Source organism: Balaenoptera acutorostrata, chromosome 6 (genome assembly GCF_949987535.1).
Source record: "Balaenoptera acutorostrata chromosome 6, mBalAcu1.1, whole genome shotgun sequence".
Lineage (NCBI taxonomy): Eukaryota > Metazoa > Chordata > Mammalia > Artiodactyla > Balaenopteridae > Balaenoptera > Balaenoptera acutorostrata.
Window position 1 is genome coordinate 28,268,226 of NC_080069.1, and position 18,985 is coordinate 28,287,210.

General features: G+C 37.4%; 1 protein-coding gene across 1 annotated transcript in view; it reads right to left on the reverse strand.

The window, feature by feature from the left end:
- Positions 1–701: 701 nt before the first annotated feature.
- Positions 702–18,985, reverse strand: part of LOC103005370 (zinc finger protein OZF-like) — a 29,581-nt gene continuing 11,297 nt past the window's right edge. The window contains exons 4-5 of the mRNA XM_028167032.2: positions 7,933–8,025; positions 702–3,167 (exon numbers count right to left, since the gene is read on the reverse strand). Of these exons, the coding sequence (XP_028022833.2) occupies positions 2,080–3,167; positions 7,933–8,025 (1,181 nt within the window). The 3' untranslated portion in view covers positions 702–2,079. The remainder of the gene's footprint in view (positions 3,168–7,932; positions 8,026–18,985) is intronic.

The window sequence follows — 18,985 nt, forward strand, 5'->3', positions numbered from 1 at the left end:
CATGCTCTGGAGCCTGTGCGCCACAACTAGAGAGAAGTCCGTGAGCCGCAATGAAGAGAACACGCACTGCAACGAAGGGTCTGGTGTGCCGCAACTAAGCCAAATAAATAAATAAAATTTAAAAAGCCATTAAAAAAAAAAACAAACCAAAAGAAAACTACAATAGCTTTATTACTTTCAGACAAAGCTGAATTAACAAAAGGAAAATTATCAGGAATAAAGAGGAGCATTACATAATGATAAAGGTGTAGATTCAGCAGAAGATAGAACAAGCCTTAAGAGTATGTGTCTAAAACCAGATCAAAATAGGAGGCAAGAACTGGGACTTCCCTGGTGGCGCAGTGGTTAAGAATCTGCCTGCCAATGCAGAGGACACGGGTTTGAGCCCTGGTCCGGGAAGATCCCACATGCCACAGAGCGACTAAGCCCATGCACCACAACTACTGAGCCTGCTTCTCAACAAGAGAAGCCACAGCAATGAGAAGCCCGAGCACCGCAATGCGGAGTAGCCCCCGCTTGCCGCAACAAGTGAAAGTCCATGCGCAGCAACAAAGACCCAACGCAACCAAAAATAAATAAATAAATTAAAAAAAAAACTGAAAACAATTATAGTTTGAAATTTCAACAACCTTCCATTTGTACTTAATGGATTCATCAGTCGAAACAAGGACACAGTTGAACTGAGCAGCACCATCAATCAATGGGATCTAATCAACATTTATAGAATACTTTATTCTACAACAGCAGAATACACATTTTTAAGCCCAGATGGCACTTTGATTGAGATAGACAACATTGTGGGTCACAATGCACAATTCAAAAGACAATGAAGCTAGAATTAATTAAAAAAACAGCCAGAAATATCAAAACATTTGCAGACTGAACAACACACTTCTAAATAACATGTAGATCGAGTCCCAGATAATTTTAAAATATTTTGAACTAAAGGAGAATGGAAATACAACTTCTTTTTCTGTTTACAGGGTAAATAGTGAGTACCACTGTTCACAGCAACTCCTCAATTGAATCAGATTTGTTCTCCAAACAACTGTGCATATGACTTTTGCATAATGAATATAATGTTCACACTAAATGCACTGGTGACCCTGAGACAATAAAAGTCTTGCAGAAAACATTGTTTGGCTTCTTTCCTGAAGAGGCAATTCAGTAACAATCGTCCATCTTTTATACACTGGCCAGAAGACAGTAAGAGAAAATAGGAACATGAGGTATTTTAACTATCCAAATGTATCCTCTAACATGTTTACATAATGATAGTTTTTACATAAAAAGTGCATAATTCCCACTACCCTCATGTTGGATTCCAGTACAATTAAATTGAAGGTGGTCTTTGGGTAGAAATGTTTTCCTCATCCATTACCTTCACAGGATTTTTTTCCTGTGTAAATTTCGAACACCCACTGAGTAGTCTGGCGGAAAGACTGTTCATAAGTGATTAATTTCAAGGATTTACCTCTTGTGTGAGTCCTCTAATGTCCAATGAGGGCTGAAATCTGGTTGAAACACTATCCATACACAATACACATGGGGGACTTCTCTGTGAGTTTTGTTGATTGATGGTTGATTTCTCGAAGAGAAAATTTCCACATTTATTATATTCATTGATCTTCCCCTGAGTTCTCTGATGCTGCACTTCCAGTTGAAGTTTCCCCATATCTGTTACATTCACAGAGTTTCTCAGTCTGATGTTTCCTAAGACCTGAATTCTGGCTAAAAGCTTTCCCATATGCATCATGTTAATGGGATTTCCCCGTGTGACTTCTCTGATGTGTTCTCAGGCCTGGGTTGCTGCTTTAAGTTTTCTAAAGTTTACTACGTTGACAGGGTTTCTCCCACGTGGGGACTGTCCGATGTACTCTGAGGTTTAGTTTACAGGGGAAAACTTTCTCACGTTCATTACTAATAGGATTTCTCCCCAGTGTGAGTTCTCTGAAGTCTTTAGGACTGGCATCTAGCTAAAAGCTTTCTCACATTCAACCCATTCATTGGGTTTCTCCTCTGTGAATTCACTGATGCAGAGGTAGATGAGAATTTTCACAGAAGGATTTTCCACACTCACTACACTGCTAAGGTTTCTGTTCTGTGTGAATTTTGATGCCGAGTGAGGTGAGACTTCCTAGAGAGACATTTTCCACATTTATTACACTCATAGGGTTTCTCCCCTGTGTGATTTCTCTGATGTCTTTTTAGGGTTGACTTATGGCTAAAAGCTTTCCCACACTCACTACATTCATAAGGTTTCTCCCCTGTATGAGTTCTCTGATGTTCTCTGAGGTTTGACATGTGGGTAAAAGTTTTCTCACATTCATTACATGCATAAGGTCTCTCCCCACTATGAGTTCTCTGATGTCCAGTGAGGTATGACTTCCTATAGAAAAATATTCCACACTCATTACATTCATAGGGTTTCTCCCCTGTGTGAATTCTCTGATGCACAACAAGGTATGACTTCCTACAGATAGATTTTCCACACTCACTACATTCATAGCGTTTTGCCCCTGTGTGACTACTCTGATGCTCAGTGAGGTGAAACTTTGTATAGAAGACTTTTCCACATTTATTACACTCATAGGGTTTCTCACCTGTGTGACTTCTCTGATGTCTTTTTATGGTTGACTTATGGCTAAAAGCTTTCCCACACTCACTACATTCATAAGGTTTCTCCCCTGTATGAGTTCTCTGATGATCTCTGAGGTGTGACGTGTGGGTAAAAGTTTTCTCACATTCATTACATGCATAAGGTCTCTCCCCACTATGAGTTCTCTGATGTCCGATAAGGTAATACTTCCTAGAGAAGGATTTTCCACATTCTTTACATCCATAGGGTTTCACCCTTATTTCAGTTCTCTGATGTACACTAAAGGTAGTCTGAGTGGGCGAGGTTTGCCAAAATATGGTATCATGACAGAAGCTCCCTTTTGTGTCACATTTCTGGGGTATGGTAAGGGCTGCATCAGGGCTTAAGTTACCTCCAATTTCAAAGGTCTTTATTTCTGAGTGAGTGCTCTGATGTTCTCTGCAGTGTGACTTCTGGTGGAAAGTTTTCTCAACTGTGTCTTTATTCTGAAGTTGAGCAAAAAAATCTTCCTGCAAGTATTTTCCTTGATTTGCCAGACTTTTCTCTAAATGGTTATCAAGTTTGCTGTCTTATAAAATAAAGAAAATAAAAATGTCTCATGAACATTAAACACATTTCTTACAGGATGCAGCCTTTATATATATGTGCTATATTGTATTCAACTATTTGCTTTCTAGGAACCTAGTCTCCCTGAAATAAACATTCCAAATGTTTATACTATTCCTATACTCCTTGAGAAAAAAGGACAACAAAGTTATGATGATTATTACTATATAGTTGGCATTTTAAAAATAAGGAAATGAATGGTAAATAGATAATAGGGCTCTCAAAAGTGGTTCACTCAGGAAATCTGAAAATGAGAGACTGGGATGACTGATTATGAGCAGTAGGTAGAATTGTAAGAAAAATGAGTTAATAAGGGTTTTCAAATGATAGATCAAAGAAGGGATTGGACTGAGGAAGAATAACAATGTCCAGGTCCTTATACTTCCAACTAGAGATTACAGTGGGAGGTCTACAAGCTTCCAGATGGAGTCCCCTCTTTTCTATTCTAAACACATCAACACTAAAATAAATTCATAATTGCACTAATTTTCTCCTGATTATAGAAACAATTCTATAGCTCAAGCTCAAATTCTCCTCGAGTTATTCACAGAAATACAAATGTACAAGAAGTGTAAAAGTGATGAGAGGTAAAACCATAATTTGACCTAGAATGAATTCACTTCTATATGCTGGCTCTAATGCCTTAGTTTACTATACCAGGGTTGTTCAACAACAAACCTCTCTTGAACATCAAATCATAAGTTTCCACTTTCACTATGATTACTCACTCTCCTGAAACTAGTCTTAACCATGACTAATCTCTATATAAGCATTCCACCTACTTCTCAACATACTTAGTTTCTATTAACTGAGATCCTTAAATAGCATGTTTCAACCTGTTTCCAAAAGCCTATTTAGAAATACCCTTTTTATTCATTTCACATAAAAGTTTCTTCCATATGTGTGACTGATCTTACCTAGGCTATTTTAACCTTTGATGTAAAATGCCAGCCCTATGCTAAAACCTAAGGTGGCACTGAACACACTACTCTAAATATAATAGAAAACAGGAGTTAAGTGGCATCATTCTGGAAAACAACTTTTTTTTTTTTAACAACTCTAGGCACATTAGATATTCTAGCTACCATTTCACAACTCCATATTTTCCAATCTAGTCTGGCCAGGCTATTTGCCTCCTATCAGTGGTTCCTTAACTACAATGATATTTTTCAGTTTCAACATTTATCTTCTACTCACAATCCTTTCTCTAAGTAACTCTATATCCCAACTTAGGGATTAAAGATTAATCTAGATATCTTTTGAGGCAATACTATTCTCTAAACTTGACCAAGAAAATACCTTCTTAGAGCTTCCCAACACTAATTTACGCTCTCACAGTAAGTACTGCCTATACCATTCATCTTAACAATGAATACACGGAGAGCACACGTGCACATTGAGGCACACACATTTTTAAGCAAATTATTATCACTTAAATCAGGATTCATCTTAAAATTAATGGCGTGTCGACAGTTTTTTAGCTATCCCTAAAATAATGGTTTCTCTTTCAACTGATACCTTCTTAGAGCCTATAAAGTATATTTCATGCAGCTTTGTGCTCCTAAATCTGAAACAGAACTCTCATTCTCTGATTATTATTGCACTCCTCTGTGATATGATATAAATTAGTAGTCCTTAAAAATGCAGTATGGAACTTCGCTGGTAGTGCAGTGGTTAAGAATCTGCCTGCCAATGCAGGGGACAGGGGTTTGAGCCCTGGTCCGGGAAGATCCCACATGCTGCAGAGCAACTAAGCCTGTGTGCCACAACTACTGAGCCTGCACTCTAGAGCCCGTGAGCCACAACTACTGAAGCTCACGTGCCTAGAGCCTGTGCTCCGCAACAAGAGAAACCCGTGCACCATAATGAAGTGTGGCCCCCGCCCACCGTAACTAGAGAAAGCCTGCGCACAGCAACAAAGACCCAACGCAGCCAAAGTAAATAAATAAATTAAAAAAAAAAGTTTTTAAAAAAATGCAGTATGTTTCAGAGCTACCCAGACCACTCTCAGTTACACTGGCTTAATCAAAGAAATTTGACTGCTGCATCAATAAGTATGAAGTATCTCTCTCCAACCTTATGGTCAATCCAATGTAACTACACAATATTAATTATATATAACGTCCCAGAAGAGGCAGGAATAAAGTAGGGAATACTCTTTTTTGGTGCATTATAATACACCAAATAATTTACCCACACACATTCGTTTTAAGTACACCTTAATTTTTGTATGTGTGTATGTTTTAACATTCTGTTCCAAATAACAAGATACTATTCAGTTTTTTGTTTCTGACCATTATTTACACGGCATTTTTCTACCAATAGACTTTTGCTGCTTGATTTCATATGCATAATTTTCATTTTAGCTTCATAGACCATGGTTGTCCTGCAGTGTGTAATATTCCATTGTATTATTATATCATGATTTAACTTTAAGTTTCCATGTAAATTAGTATTGAGGTTCCTTCCAAAATTGGGCTTTTTACAAATGTTACATGAAGAGTGTCTTATTTTGCCTCCCAGTGAAAATGTATAGGAAACTCTAGAAGATAAACCTGGGAGTGAAACTACTGAGTCATGGGGAACAGGTATGTTAAAATTTAAAGAAAATGCTAATCTGTTTTCCCAAATAGTTATACCAATTAATACTGCTCCTGCCTTGTCAATGATTCCCTGCATATCATCGTACTCTTGGAATCATAAAAATTCTCCATGTTTGAAAATTGAGTGGGAAGAACATCATACTACAATGTGATCTGATCTGAATTTGTGCTTCCCAGAGTAAGCATTTTTTTTCATCTATGCCATTCATCCCCTTCTTTGAGAAATGCCTCTTTATGGACTTTGACTCTTTTTTAAATGGGTTGCTTGCCTTTTTACTAACAATTTTAGTAGTTTAATATTTAACATACATTTGAGTCCCAAGTTTTTGTCTCAGGTACTGAATCAGAAAATAAAATATTTTAAATATCTGCTCTCAGAGAGCTTATATTCCAGTGGAAAGTAACACAGGGAAAAATTCATACTTCACAATAGTATATTAGGTGTTGAGTGGTTGGGAGAAAAATGAAACAGAAAAAAGGAGGAAATAAGACTATTTGACACAGGAGTGACATTTAAAATACGATAGTCATGGAAGGCCATACTAAGGAGATATCTGTCTTAAGATCTGAATTCCTTATGTATTACAGAAATAAATTCTTTCTGAGGTATATTTATAACAAATATCATTTCCCGCTGTTTGATCTGTCTCCTCATGGTTCTAAAAATATGAAACTTAGCATAAATATACATACAACTATTCTGTCCATGATAAGAAATAGTACAGAGTGACCACCCATGGAATTAACATTCTCATAAAGACACAGAATATGACTGGATCAGAAAAACATCAGGTCTTTCTTAAGAGCAAGTTTCTGCATCAATACACGTCACATCACTCATAACATTTACAGTAATTAATTACTCTCATTTCTGTGCTGTTTTACAACTCTCTTTTAGAGCCCTTAAGAATTTGGACGTTTAGAAAAAATATATTCAATATCGGAAAAGTAAGATGTAACAAAAGTAATGAGATGTAATCCTGATGTTTTTCACATCTTGAAAAGCTAGGAAGCCAAATACATAACTTACAGCTGACAAATCAAGTAACAGTCACAATCATATTGAAAAGGTAAAAACTAAGAGAGATTATAAAAGAAACTAAGGTTGGGTGTTAAAATATGGGAAGGAAGAGAAAGTAAGCATTTTAATTTCATAACTGGTTATATATCAGGTGATTATTAGACATTGTCTAAATAAATGGATCATTAAGCAATTGCATGAGATTATAAATTTTTACAGTCACACCTTAAGCCAAAGTACAACCTAACTACGTTATTAGGAGAAAAACACACTTATTCTAAAAAGAAAAGAAAGCAGGGTTATAACTGAAGAGCTTCTGTAACATAATACACAGAAACAGCATTTAGAAGTAACTGCCAATCAATATTAATGGGCTAATGTCAACTATTAAAAGAAAATGCTATTAGACTGTATTTGAGACATACCTAACATTAATTTGGAAAATCAGAAATACAAAGTGGTAAATTAAGAAAACATATAAAAATAATTCAGGATTCACTAATCTCAGTCAAGGCTGAATTCAATTTTTCAAAGTTAAATTCAAGGTTTAGCATAATGCCAAAAAAAATCTCATGAGTATTTTTTTGAAATTTGATCAGCTCATTATTAAAACATGTCACAAAGGTGCTGTAATCAATATGAAATGGTCTAGTGCAGAGATATTAAAGAGGCCACAGAAACAATAGAGAAACCAGGACCAAATACATGATTTACTGACTCTTGACTTCTAAGGTAACAATGCATAAAACTGAAAAAAATTCCCCATGGGAATGACTGCTAAATTGCATGTTTGAATGGAAATGTTTATATCATTTATATTTAGAATAATCTTCTATGTATTTGGGTATGTACTGTATCTTAAAGCTTACTATTTGTAAGATGAGAAAATCAATGTGCTAATATTCCATCCCTTTTCTTACACACACATTTACATCATATTTGGTATGATATTTGGTATGAGTCCCATATTTGGGACTCTTTATACACTTCAAGATATAAGTCCTCACAAAGAAAAGTGTTTAAACTATTTCACGATGTCCACCTCTAACTGACCATTTTGGATCTAACTTCCCCTGGAGTTGTGTCTAAAGTACTCAACTCACCTGTATGGCTCTTGTTTAGAAATTCTTCCTCTAATAACAATGGATCATCTTGCTCCAACTTGATGATTACATCTGGTTTTGTAAAATAATACCCTGTAAATGGGAAATAATATGGCATTTAGATCAGCTGAACTGGCTTTAATGCACATGAATGTGAAGGAAGGAGTAGTTATAGGAGTAGCAAAGTGATGGTGCTCATTTGACCTTTCCTTTGGAAAGGAAACTACAATATAATTTTTTTCTGAATCTAAAAAGGGATTGATCTCATTAAAGCCCTGAAACATAAGGATACATAACACTGAGTCTACATGTACAGAGGTTTAAATAAGGCTCTGCACAGGAACTTCCAATCATGACCATAATGGTGTAAGAGGAATAATGGTACATGCCAAACAACTGGAAACCATACAAAATCAATAAAATAATGACCTTTAGGGATTACACATGAGACAATGGCACTGGAAAACAAGGACCTCTGAGAGAAGGGAAAGAAATAGAATTTCTAGGTTATGGTACAGAAAGAAGACACCAAATCACAGCCTGCTGAACTACAGAACGCAAAGTTCAGAGTTCAGGAAAGCCAAAACAATTAGAATTTCTGGAGTAAAATATTTCAGAGGAAAGAGGTACACTGAGAGAGAGGCAGGAAGCTCTAACAGAAAGGTCACCTTGAGTAAAATTTGTACATTCATATAAGAAAGCTTCCAACAATGGAGGAAAAAGAACCCAAACACAAGAGGTGGAAAAATTCCCAAGCATACACACAGACAGGATGTTTGGAAAGAGTGGAAAGATCTTCTACTATGTGAGGTATTAGATGCTCTGTATCCAAGAGTATTATTGTCCTACTAGTGCGACCAAGTTAGTCTTAAAGAATGCTCTAGACCTGAAATAACAAGCAAATACTGAGTTAATTTAAATGATTTACTTGAATTAAATTACATTAGAAGCAAGCACTGAAAGGATTAAAATGATTCTCAAGTAATTTACTACTCCCCCCCAAAATGCCCCAAAGAATTTAAACAAATATCACAAAATCTAGCAGCCAACAATGCAAAAGTCACAATATGTAGCACACTATCAAAAATGACCAAGTATGGGGTGGGGAGCAGGAGACAAGATGGCAGAGTAGAAGAACTTGAGCTCACCTCCTCTCATGAAAACATCAAAATCACAACTGTAATCAACCATTGACAAAAAAGACTTGAACCTACCAAACAAGACATTCTACACCCAAAGACAAAGAAGAAGCCAGAACGAGACGGTAGGAGGGGAGCTTCTGTGATATAATCAAATCCCATGCTCAGTGGGTAGGTGGCCTACAAACTGGAAAATAATTATACCACAGAGGTTCTCCCACAGGAGTGAGAATTCTGAGCCCCATGTCAGGCTCCCAAGTCTGTGGGTCTGGCATCAGGAGGAGGCGCTGCCAGAGCATTTGGCTTTGAACGCTAGCGGGGCTTGAGAGCAGGAGCTCCAAAGGACTGGGGGAAACAGAGATTCCATTCTTGGAGGACACACACAAGGTTTCATGTGCACTAGGAACCAGGGAAAGCAGTGACTCCATAGAAGCCTGTGCCAGACATAGCTGTGGGTCTTGGAGGGCTTCTTGGAGAAGCAGAGGTTGGCCATGGCTGTCTGTGGGGGCAAGTACACTGCTGGCGGAGGCCTCAAGAAATAATCATCGCCATGAGCTCTTTGGGAGATCGTCATCTTGGCACTGACAGCTGGCCCCAACCAACAGCCTACAGGCTCCAGTGCAGGGATGCCTCAGGCCAAACAACCAACAAGGTGGGAACACAGCCTCACCCACCAGCAGACAGGCTGCCTAAAGTCTTCCTAACCCCACAGCTGCCTCTGAACAAACCCTCTGACAAGGCCCTGCCCACCAAAGGGACAAGACCCAGCTCCACCCACCAGTGGGCAGGCACCAGTCTCTCCAACCAGGAAGCCTACACAAGTCTCTGGACCAACCTCACCAACCAGGGGGCAGACACCAGAAGCAAAAAGAACTACAGTCCTGCAAACTGACAAATGGAGACCACAAACACAGAAGGTTAGATAAAATAAGATGGCAGAGAATTATGGCCCAGACGAAGGAACAAGATAAAACCACAGAACAACAACTAAGTGAAATAGAGATAGCCAACGTAACTGAAAAAGAATACAGAGTAATGATAGTAAAGATGATCCAAGATCTTGGAAAAAGAATGAGGCACAGATGAAGAAGATAGAAGAAATGTTTAATAACGCATTAGAAGCTTTGAGAAGAGAGTTGAACAATGCAATAACTGAAATATAAATACATGAGAAGGAATCAACAGCAGGAAAAATGAGGCAGACTAACAAATAAGTGAGCTGGAAGACAGATTGTTGGAAATCACTGCTGCGGAACAGATAAAGAAAAAAGAATGCAAAGAAACGAGGACAGTCTAAGAGACCTCTGGGACAAAATTATATGCACCAATATTTGTATTATAGGGGTTCCAGAAGAAGAGAGAGAGAAAGGGCCTGAGAAAATATTTGAAGAGATAATAATTGAAAATTTCCCTAACATGGGAAAGGAAACAGTCACCCAAGTCCAGGAACTGCAGAGGCCCAGTCAGGATAAACCCAAGGAGGAACACACTGAGACACACATTAATCAAATTGACAAAAATTAAAGACAATGAGAAAATATTAACAGCAACAAGGAAAAGCAACAAATAACATTCAACAAAATTACCATAAAGTTATGAGCTGATTTTTTCAGCAGAAACTCTGCAGGCCAGAAGGGAGTGGTATGATATATTGAAAGCGATGAAAAGGAAGAATCTACAACCAAGAATCCTCTACCCAGCAAGGATCTTGTTCAGATTCAATGGAGAAATCAAAAGCTTTACAGACAAGCAAAACTTGAGAGAATTCAGCACTACCAAACCACCTTTACAACAAATGCTGAGGGAACTTCTCCAGATGAAAAGAAAAAGTCATAACTAGAAACAAGAAAATTATTAATGGAAAAGTTCACTGGTAAAGGCAAGCAGAGTAAAGGTAGGAAATCATCCACACAGAAATGATATCAAAGCCAGCAACTGTGAGAAGAGGATGGTACAAATGTAGGATACTGGAAATGCATTTGAAATTAAAAGACCAGCAGCTTAAAACAATCTTGTTTACATACAGACTTCTATATCAAAACCTCATGGTAACCATAAACTGAAAATCTACAATACACACAAAAAAAGAAAAAGCAAGGCAAACACAACTCCAAAGATAGTCATCAAATCACCAGAGAAGAGAAAAGAGGAAGGGAAGAAAAAAGCCCCGCAGATACAAATTCAAAACAATTAACAAAATGGCAATACGAACATATAGATATGCTCCAACCAAAAGACTTATAGGCTGGCTGAATGGATACAAAAACAAGACCCATATATATGCTGTCTACAAAAAACCCACTTCAGACCTAGGGACACATACAGACTGAAAGTGAAGGAATGGAAAAAGATATTCCAAGCAAATGGAAATCAAAAGAAAGCTGGAGTACCAATCTTCTTATCAGACAAAATAGACTTTAAAATAAAGACTGTTACAAAAGACAAATAAGGACACTGAATAATGATCAAGGGATTCATCCAAGAAGAAGATATAAAAATTATAAATATATATGCCCCCAACATAGGAGCAACTTGATATATAAGGGAAATACTAACAGCCATAAAAGGAGAAATCAACAGTAACACATAATAGTGGGAGATATTAATGCCACTATTATTAAACCCCACCTTCATCAAAGGACAGATCATCCACACAGAAAATCACTAAGGAAACACAAGTCTTAAATGACTTAGTTGATATTTATAGGACATTCCATCTGACAGCAGCAGAATACACATTCTTCTCAAGTGCACACAGAACAATCTCCAGGATAGATCACATCTTGGGTCACAAATCAAGCCTCTAAATTTAAGAAGATTTACATCATAGCAAGAATCTCCTCCAACCACAGTGCTATGAGATTAGAAATCCACTACAAGGAAAAAAAAACTTTAAAAAACACAAACACATGGAGGATAAACAATATATTACTAAACAACCAATGGATCACTGAAGAAATCAAAGAGGAAATAAAAAAATACTTAGACACAAATGAAAACCAAAACACGACGATCTGAAACGTGGGAGGCAGCAAAAGCAGTTCTAAGGGGGAAGTTCATAGCAATACAACCTTACCACAGGAAAGAAGAAAAATCTCGAATATTAACAACCTAATCTTACACCAAAAGCAACTAGAGAAAGAAGAACAAACAAATTCCAAAGGTAGCATAAGGAAAGAAATAATAAAGATTAGAGCAGAAATAAATGAAATAGAGATTAAGAAAACAATAGAAAAGGTCAATGAAACTAAAAGCTGGTTCTTTGAAAAGATAAAAAATTGGTAAACCTTTAGCCAGACTCATCAAGAAAAAAAGGGAGAGGGCTCAAATCAATAAAATTAGAAAAGAAAAAGGAGAAGTTACAACTCACACCATAGAAACACAAAGGATCTATAAGAGACTACTACAAGCAACTATATGCCAATAAAATGGACAACCTAGAAGTAATGGACAAATTCTTAGAAAGGTACAAACTCCCAAGACTGAACCAGGAAGAAATAGAAAATATAAACAGACCAATCACAAGTACGGAAATTGAAACTGTGATTAAAAAATTTCCAAGAAACAAAAGTCCAGGACCAGATGGCTTCACAGGCGAATTCCTTCAACATTTAGAGAAGAGGTAACACCTATCCTTCTGGAACTCTTCCAAAAAATTGCAGAGGAAGGAATACTCCCAAACTTGTTCTATGAGGCCACCATCACCCTGATACCAAAACGAGACAAAGACACCACAAAAAAGAAAATTACAGGCCAGTATCACTGATGAACATAGATGCAAAAATACTCAACAAAATACTAAAAAACCGAATTCAACAATACATTAAAAGGATCATACACAATGACCAAGTGGGATTTATCCCAGGGATGCAAGAATTCTTCAATATGCACAAATCAATCAGTATGATACACCACATTAACAAATGGAAGAATAAAAACTGTATCATCATCTCAACAGAAGCAGAAAAAGCTTTTGACAAAATTCAGCACCCATTTATTATAAAAACTCTCCAAATGTGGGCATAGAGGAAACCTACCTCAACATAATAAAGGCCATATATGACAAGCCCACAGCTAACATCATTCTCAACCATGAAAAGTTGAAAGCATTTCCTCTAAGATCATGAACAAGACAAGGATCTCCAGTCTTGCCACTTTTATTCACTTTTATAGTTTTGGAAGTCCTAGCCACAGCAATCAGAGAAGAAAAAGAAACAAAAGGAATCCAAATTGGAAAAGAAGAAGGAAAACTGCCACTGTTCACAAATGACACGATATTATACATAGAAAATCCTGAAGATGCTACAAGAAAATTACTAGGGCTAATCAGTGAATTTGGTAAGGTTGCAGAATACAAAATTGATGCACAGAAATCTCTTGCATTCCTATACACTAACAATGAAAGATCAGAAAGAGAAGTTAAGGAAACAATCCCATTTACCATCACATCAAAAAGAATAAAATACCTAGGAATAAACCTACCAAAGGAAGCAAAAGACCTCTACTCTGAAAACTATAAGATGCTGATGAAAGAAAATGAAGATGACACAAACAGATGGGAAAATATACCATGCTCTTGGATTGGAAGAAACAATATTATCAAAATGACTATTCTACCCAAGGCAATCTACAGATCCAATGCAATCCATATCAAATTATCACTGGCATTTTTCACAGAACTAGAAGAAAAAAATTGAAAATTTGTATGGAGACAAAAAAGACCCTGAATAGCTAAAGTAATCTTGAGAAAGAAAAATGGAGCTGGAGGAATCAGGCTCCCTGACTTCAGACTATCCTACAAAGCTACAGTCATCAAAACAGTATGGTACTGGCACAAAAACAGAAATATAGATCAATGGAACAGGATAGAAAGCCCAGAAATAAACCCCCACAACTATGGTCAATTAATCTACAACAATGGAGGCCAGAATATACAATGGAAAAAGACAACCTCTTCAATAAATGGTGCTGGGGAAACTGGACAGCAACATGTAAAAAGACTGACACTAGAACATTCTCTAACACCACAGACAAAAATAAACTCAAAATGGATTAAACACCTAAATGTAAGGCCAGATACTATAAAACTGTTAGAGGAAAACACAGGCAGACACTCTTTGGCATAAATCACAGCAACACCTATTTAGATCCACCTCCTAGAGTAATAAAAATAAAACCAGAAATAAACAAATGGGACCTAATTAAACTTAAAACCTTTTGCACAGCACAGGAAACCATAAACAAAATAAAAAGACAACCTACAGAATGAGATAAAATATTTGCAAAGAAAGCAACTGACAAAGGATTAATCTCCAAAATATACAAACAGTTCATGCAGCTCAATATCAAAAAAAAAAAAAACCACACAAAACAAAACGATCAATAAATGGGCAAAAGATGTAAACAGACATTTCTCCAAAGAAAACATACAGATGGCCAAAAAGCACATGAAAAGATGCTCAACATCTCTAATTATTAGAGAAATGCAAATCAAAACCACAATGATGTATCACCTCACACCAGTCAGACTGGCCATCATCAAAAAGTCTACGAACAATAAATGCTGGAGAGGGTGTGGAGAAAAGGGAACCCTCCTCCATTGTCGGTGGTAATGTAATTTGGTACAACCACTATGGAGAACAGTATGGAGGTTTCTTGAAAACATAAAAATAGAACTACCATATGACCCAGCAATCCCACTCCTGGGCATATAACCGGAGAAAACCATAATTTAAAAAGATACATGCATCCCAATGTTCACTGCAGCACTATTTACAGCAGCCAAGACAAGGAAGCAACCTAAGTGTCCATTGACAGAGGAATGGATAAAGATGTGGTACATATCTACAGTGGAATATTACTCAGCCATAAAAAAGAATAAAATAATGCCATTTGCAGCAACATGGATGGACCTAGAGATTATCATACTAAGTGAAGTCAGACAGAGAAAGATAAATATAACATGATATCCTTACATGTGGAATCTAAAAAAATGATGTAAGTGAACTTATTTACAAAACAGAAACAGACTCATAAATTTGAAAACAAATTTATGGTTACCAAAGGGGCAAGGCAGCGGAGGGACTAGTTAGGAGTTTGGGATTAACATATACACACTACTATATATAAAATAAACAAGGATATACTTTATAGTACAGGGAACTCTACTCAATATTCTGTAATAATCTATATGGAAAAAGAATCTGAAAAAGAATGCTTATATGAATATGTAAAACTAAATCATTCTGCTGTACCCTGAAACTATTACAACATTATAAATCAACTATACCCCAGTATAAAATTAAAATTAAATTTAAAAAAATGACCAAGTATGAAAAGAAGGAAAACGTGATTCATGACCAGGAAACAAGTCAATCAATAGGACAGAAGAAAAAATGTCATCTGAGATTAAATTTGCTTCCAAGGACATCAAAGCTGCTATTCTAATACACTCCATAGGTTAAAGGAGAAAAACATGAACATGCCGAGAAAACAGAGTTAAAACAAAAGTCCAAAACTGAACTTCAAGGCAGGACAATATACTCCCTAGAGGGGGGAGAAACACTAAAAGACTCCAAAGGGTTTTGTTATAAGGATTACCAATATTTACATCAGACATAAAAACTGACATAGATCTCTTTAATAAGACATGTAGGTTCTTATGTGCTTTTGCATTCATTTTGTTATGTTCCAATCATATAGTTATTTGGAAACTGCATTGTTTGCTTGTGAATGGTGCAAAAGGCTAATACCTTAGTATTGTTATGGCAACTTTTGACCTCAAAGGCACTCTGAAAAGGTCACTGGGACTGCCAAGTCAAAGGGCCATATGGTCTTAATAGACCTGCCATATTCAGTGCCTCCAGGAATTCCTCATTAATTTCAAAGGGCACCCAGCCAACTGAGCACTCTATTACTCTAGTGGTTCTTAAGTTGTGGTTCTGGGGTGACATATGAGAATCTTCATTTCTAACAAATTTTCCCAGATGATTCAAAAGTCTTTAATATTAGAATAGCAAACATTTCTGTTCCCTTGTGATTTATTCTAAATGGCAGCTTTTAAAAAAAAGTCTGTATGCCCAAACATGAGATTTTCAAACTGTTCATGCTTATCTTACAAATTCAGTACATTATTCTTACTAACTTTCTCTGCTAAATAAAGGACCCAACATTAAATATAACTCTCACCTGCCCCAATCAAGTTAGGTTCCTCTTGTCTCCCCAAACCAGTGTCTGGAATCCTGAGCAAACTCAAAGTGCTAGCACTTATCCAAAAATATAATGACTCTTTTAGACAAATGAATAAATAAAACCCATTGCCAGCTGACCAGATCTAAAAGAAAAGTTAAGTCATCTGGATTTTAAAAAATTATACCAAGTGTAAATATCAATCTACACAAAAGAAATAAAGAGAAATATAAATGGAGAATATATAAATAAAACACATTGTTCTCATTTTAAAAATATATTAAAGTGCAAATAACATTTTATGAGAAGAAAACAATGTATTATGTGGATTACAAGATATGTACAAGTAAAATAAATGACAACAAGAACACAAAGGATGAAAGACAGAAAAGGAAAAAATTCTGTAATAACACAGTTGAAGTAACAAGATATTATTTGAAGGCAGACTGACACTTTAGAGATGTATATTTGGGCTTCCCTGGTGGCGCAGTGGTTGAGAATCTGCCTGCTAATGCAGGGGACACGGGTTCGAGCCCTGGTCTGGGAGGATCCCACGTGCCGCGGAGCAGCTGGGCCCGTGAGCCACAATTGCTGAGCCTGCGCGTCTGGAGCCTGTGCCCCGCGACGGGAGGGGCCGCGATAGAGAAAGGCCCGCGCACCGCGATGAAGGGCGGTCCCCGCACCGCGATGAAGGGTGGCCCCCGCTTGCCGCAACTGGAGAGAGCCCTCGCACGAACCGAAGACCCAACACAGCCAAAAATAAATAAATAAATAAATAAATAGAGATGTATATTTAGAAACCACTAAAAATACAAACACGTATATCTCAGAAGCCAAAAGTGGTTAAAGGAGATTCATTAAAAATAAGTAGTTAAGGGAATTCCCTGGTGGTCCAGTGCTTTCACTGCTGAGGGCCCAGGTTCAATCCCTGGTCAGGGAACTGAGATCCTGCATGCCACACAGTGCAGCCAAAGAAAAAAAAAAAGGGTGGGGGTGGGGGGGAACGAGTTAATCACAGAGAAGGCAGGAAAAAGGGGGGGGAAAAAGACAAAAAACTAGAAGGTAAAGAGCAAGAAGGTTTCAAATTCAACCACAAGGATAACATTAAATATAAGTGGGGCTTCCCTGGTGGCACAGTGGTTGGGAGTCTGCCTGCCAGTGCAGGGGACACGGGTTCGAGCCCTGGTCTGGGAGGATCCCACATGCCACGGAGCAACTAGGCCCGTGAGCCACAATTGCTGAGCCTGCGCATCTGGAGCCTGTGCTCCGCAACAAGAGAGGCTGCGATAGTGAGAGGCCCGCGCACCGCAATGAAGAGTGGCCCCCGCTTGCCACAACTAGGGAAGGCCCTTGCACAGAGACGAGGACCCAACGCAGCCATAAATAAATAAATTAATTAAATTAAATTAAAAAAAAAAAAGGAATGTGAAACAGGTTAAAATTTGAAAAAAAAATATAAGTGATATGAACATTTTGCTAAAACACAAAACTTGTCAGAGCTGATAAAAAGTAAAAAAAACATACTGTCTCTTAGAAACTGTGAATGTAAAGACACAGGTTAGAAATAAAAGGACAGAAAAACTATATATCACATGAAGCACACAATAAGCAAATGATAGTCTGACTGACTATACAGTACCAAACAAAATTCTGAAAAAGAAATACTACCAGAAATAAAAATAAACAATGCAAAATGCTAAAAGGGAAAATTCATCAGGAGGATGTAACAATCCTAAGTGCTTTGCCACTTAAGAACAGAGCTTCAAAATGCCTGAAGAAAATCTTATTTAAAATTTTTTTTAATTAATTAATTAATTAATTAATTTATGGCTGTGTTGGGTCTTCGTTTCTGTGCGAGGGCTTTTCTCTCTAGTTGTGGCAAGCGGGGGCCACCCTTCATCGCGGTGCGCGGGCCTCTCACTATCGCAGCCTCTCTTGTTGCGGAGCACAGGCTCCAGACGTGCAGGCTCAGTAATTGTGGCTCACGGGCCCAGCTGCTCCACGGCATGCGGGATCTTCCCAGACCAGGGCTCAAACCCATGTCCCCTGCATTGGCAGGCAGATTCTCAACCACTGCGTCACCAGGGAAGCCCCGCAAATCTTATTTAAAAGAAGATAACACACAAATTATACTTAGATACTCACATTCCTTTCTCAGTATTTAATAAAACAAGTAGATAAGACATTAAAAGGATATAGAACCCTTCAGCAATACGATCAGCCCACTGGAACTAATCCCCATCAAGAAAAAGTACTCTTTTCAGTCACATATGGAACATTCCCCAGGATCATATGCTAGGCCCTAACACAAGTTTCAATACATTCAATAAGATTGAACCATGCATGAAATATTATCCAGAGTGACACACAAAGGATATAAAAATTATAACAATAAGAAATTATGAAACAAATATTTGGAAAGTAAACAAATTCTACAAAATCAATGGATCAAACAAAAACATTTTAAAAAATATCTTGGATTAAATGAAAATTAAAACACAACATCAAAACTTGTGTGATGCAGCTAAAGCAGTTTTCAAAGGAAAATAGAGAGCCTTATGCTTACATTAAAAAAACAAAACCGGGATTTCCCTGGTGGCGCAGTGGTTAAGAATTCGCCTGTCAATGCAGGGGACACGGGTTCGAGCCCTTGTCCAGGCAGATCCCACATGCTGCAGAGCAACTAAGCCCATGTGCCACAACTACTGGGCCCACACGCCGCAACT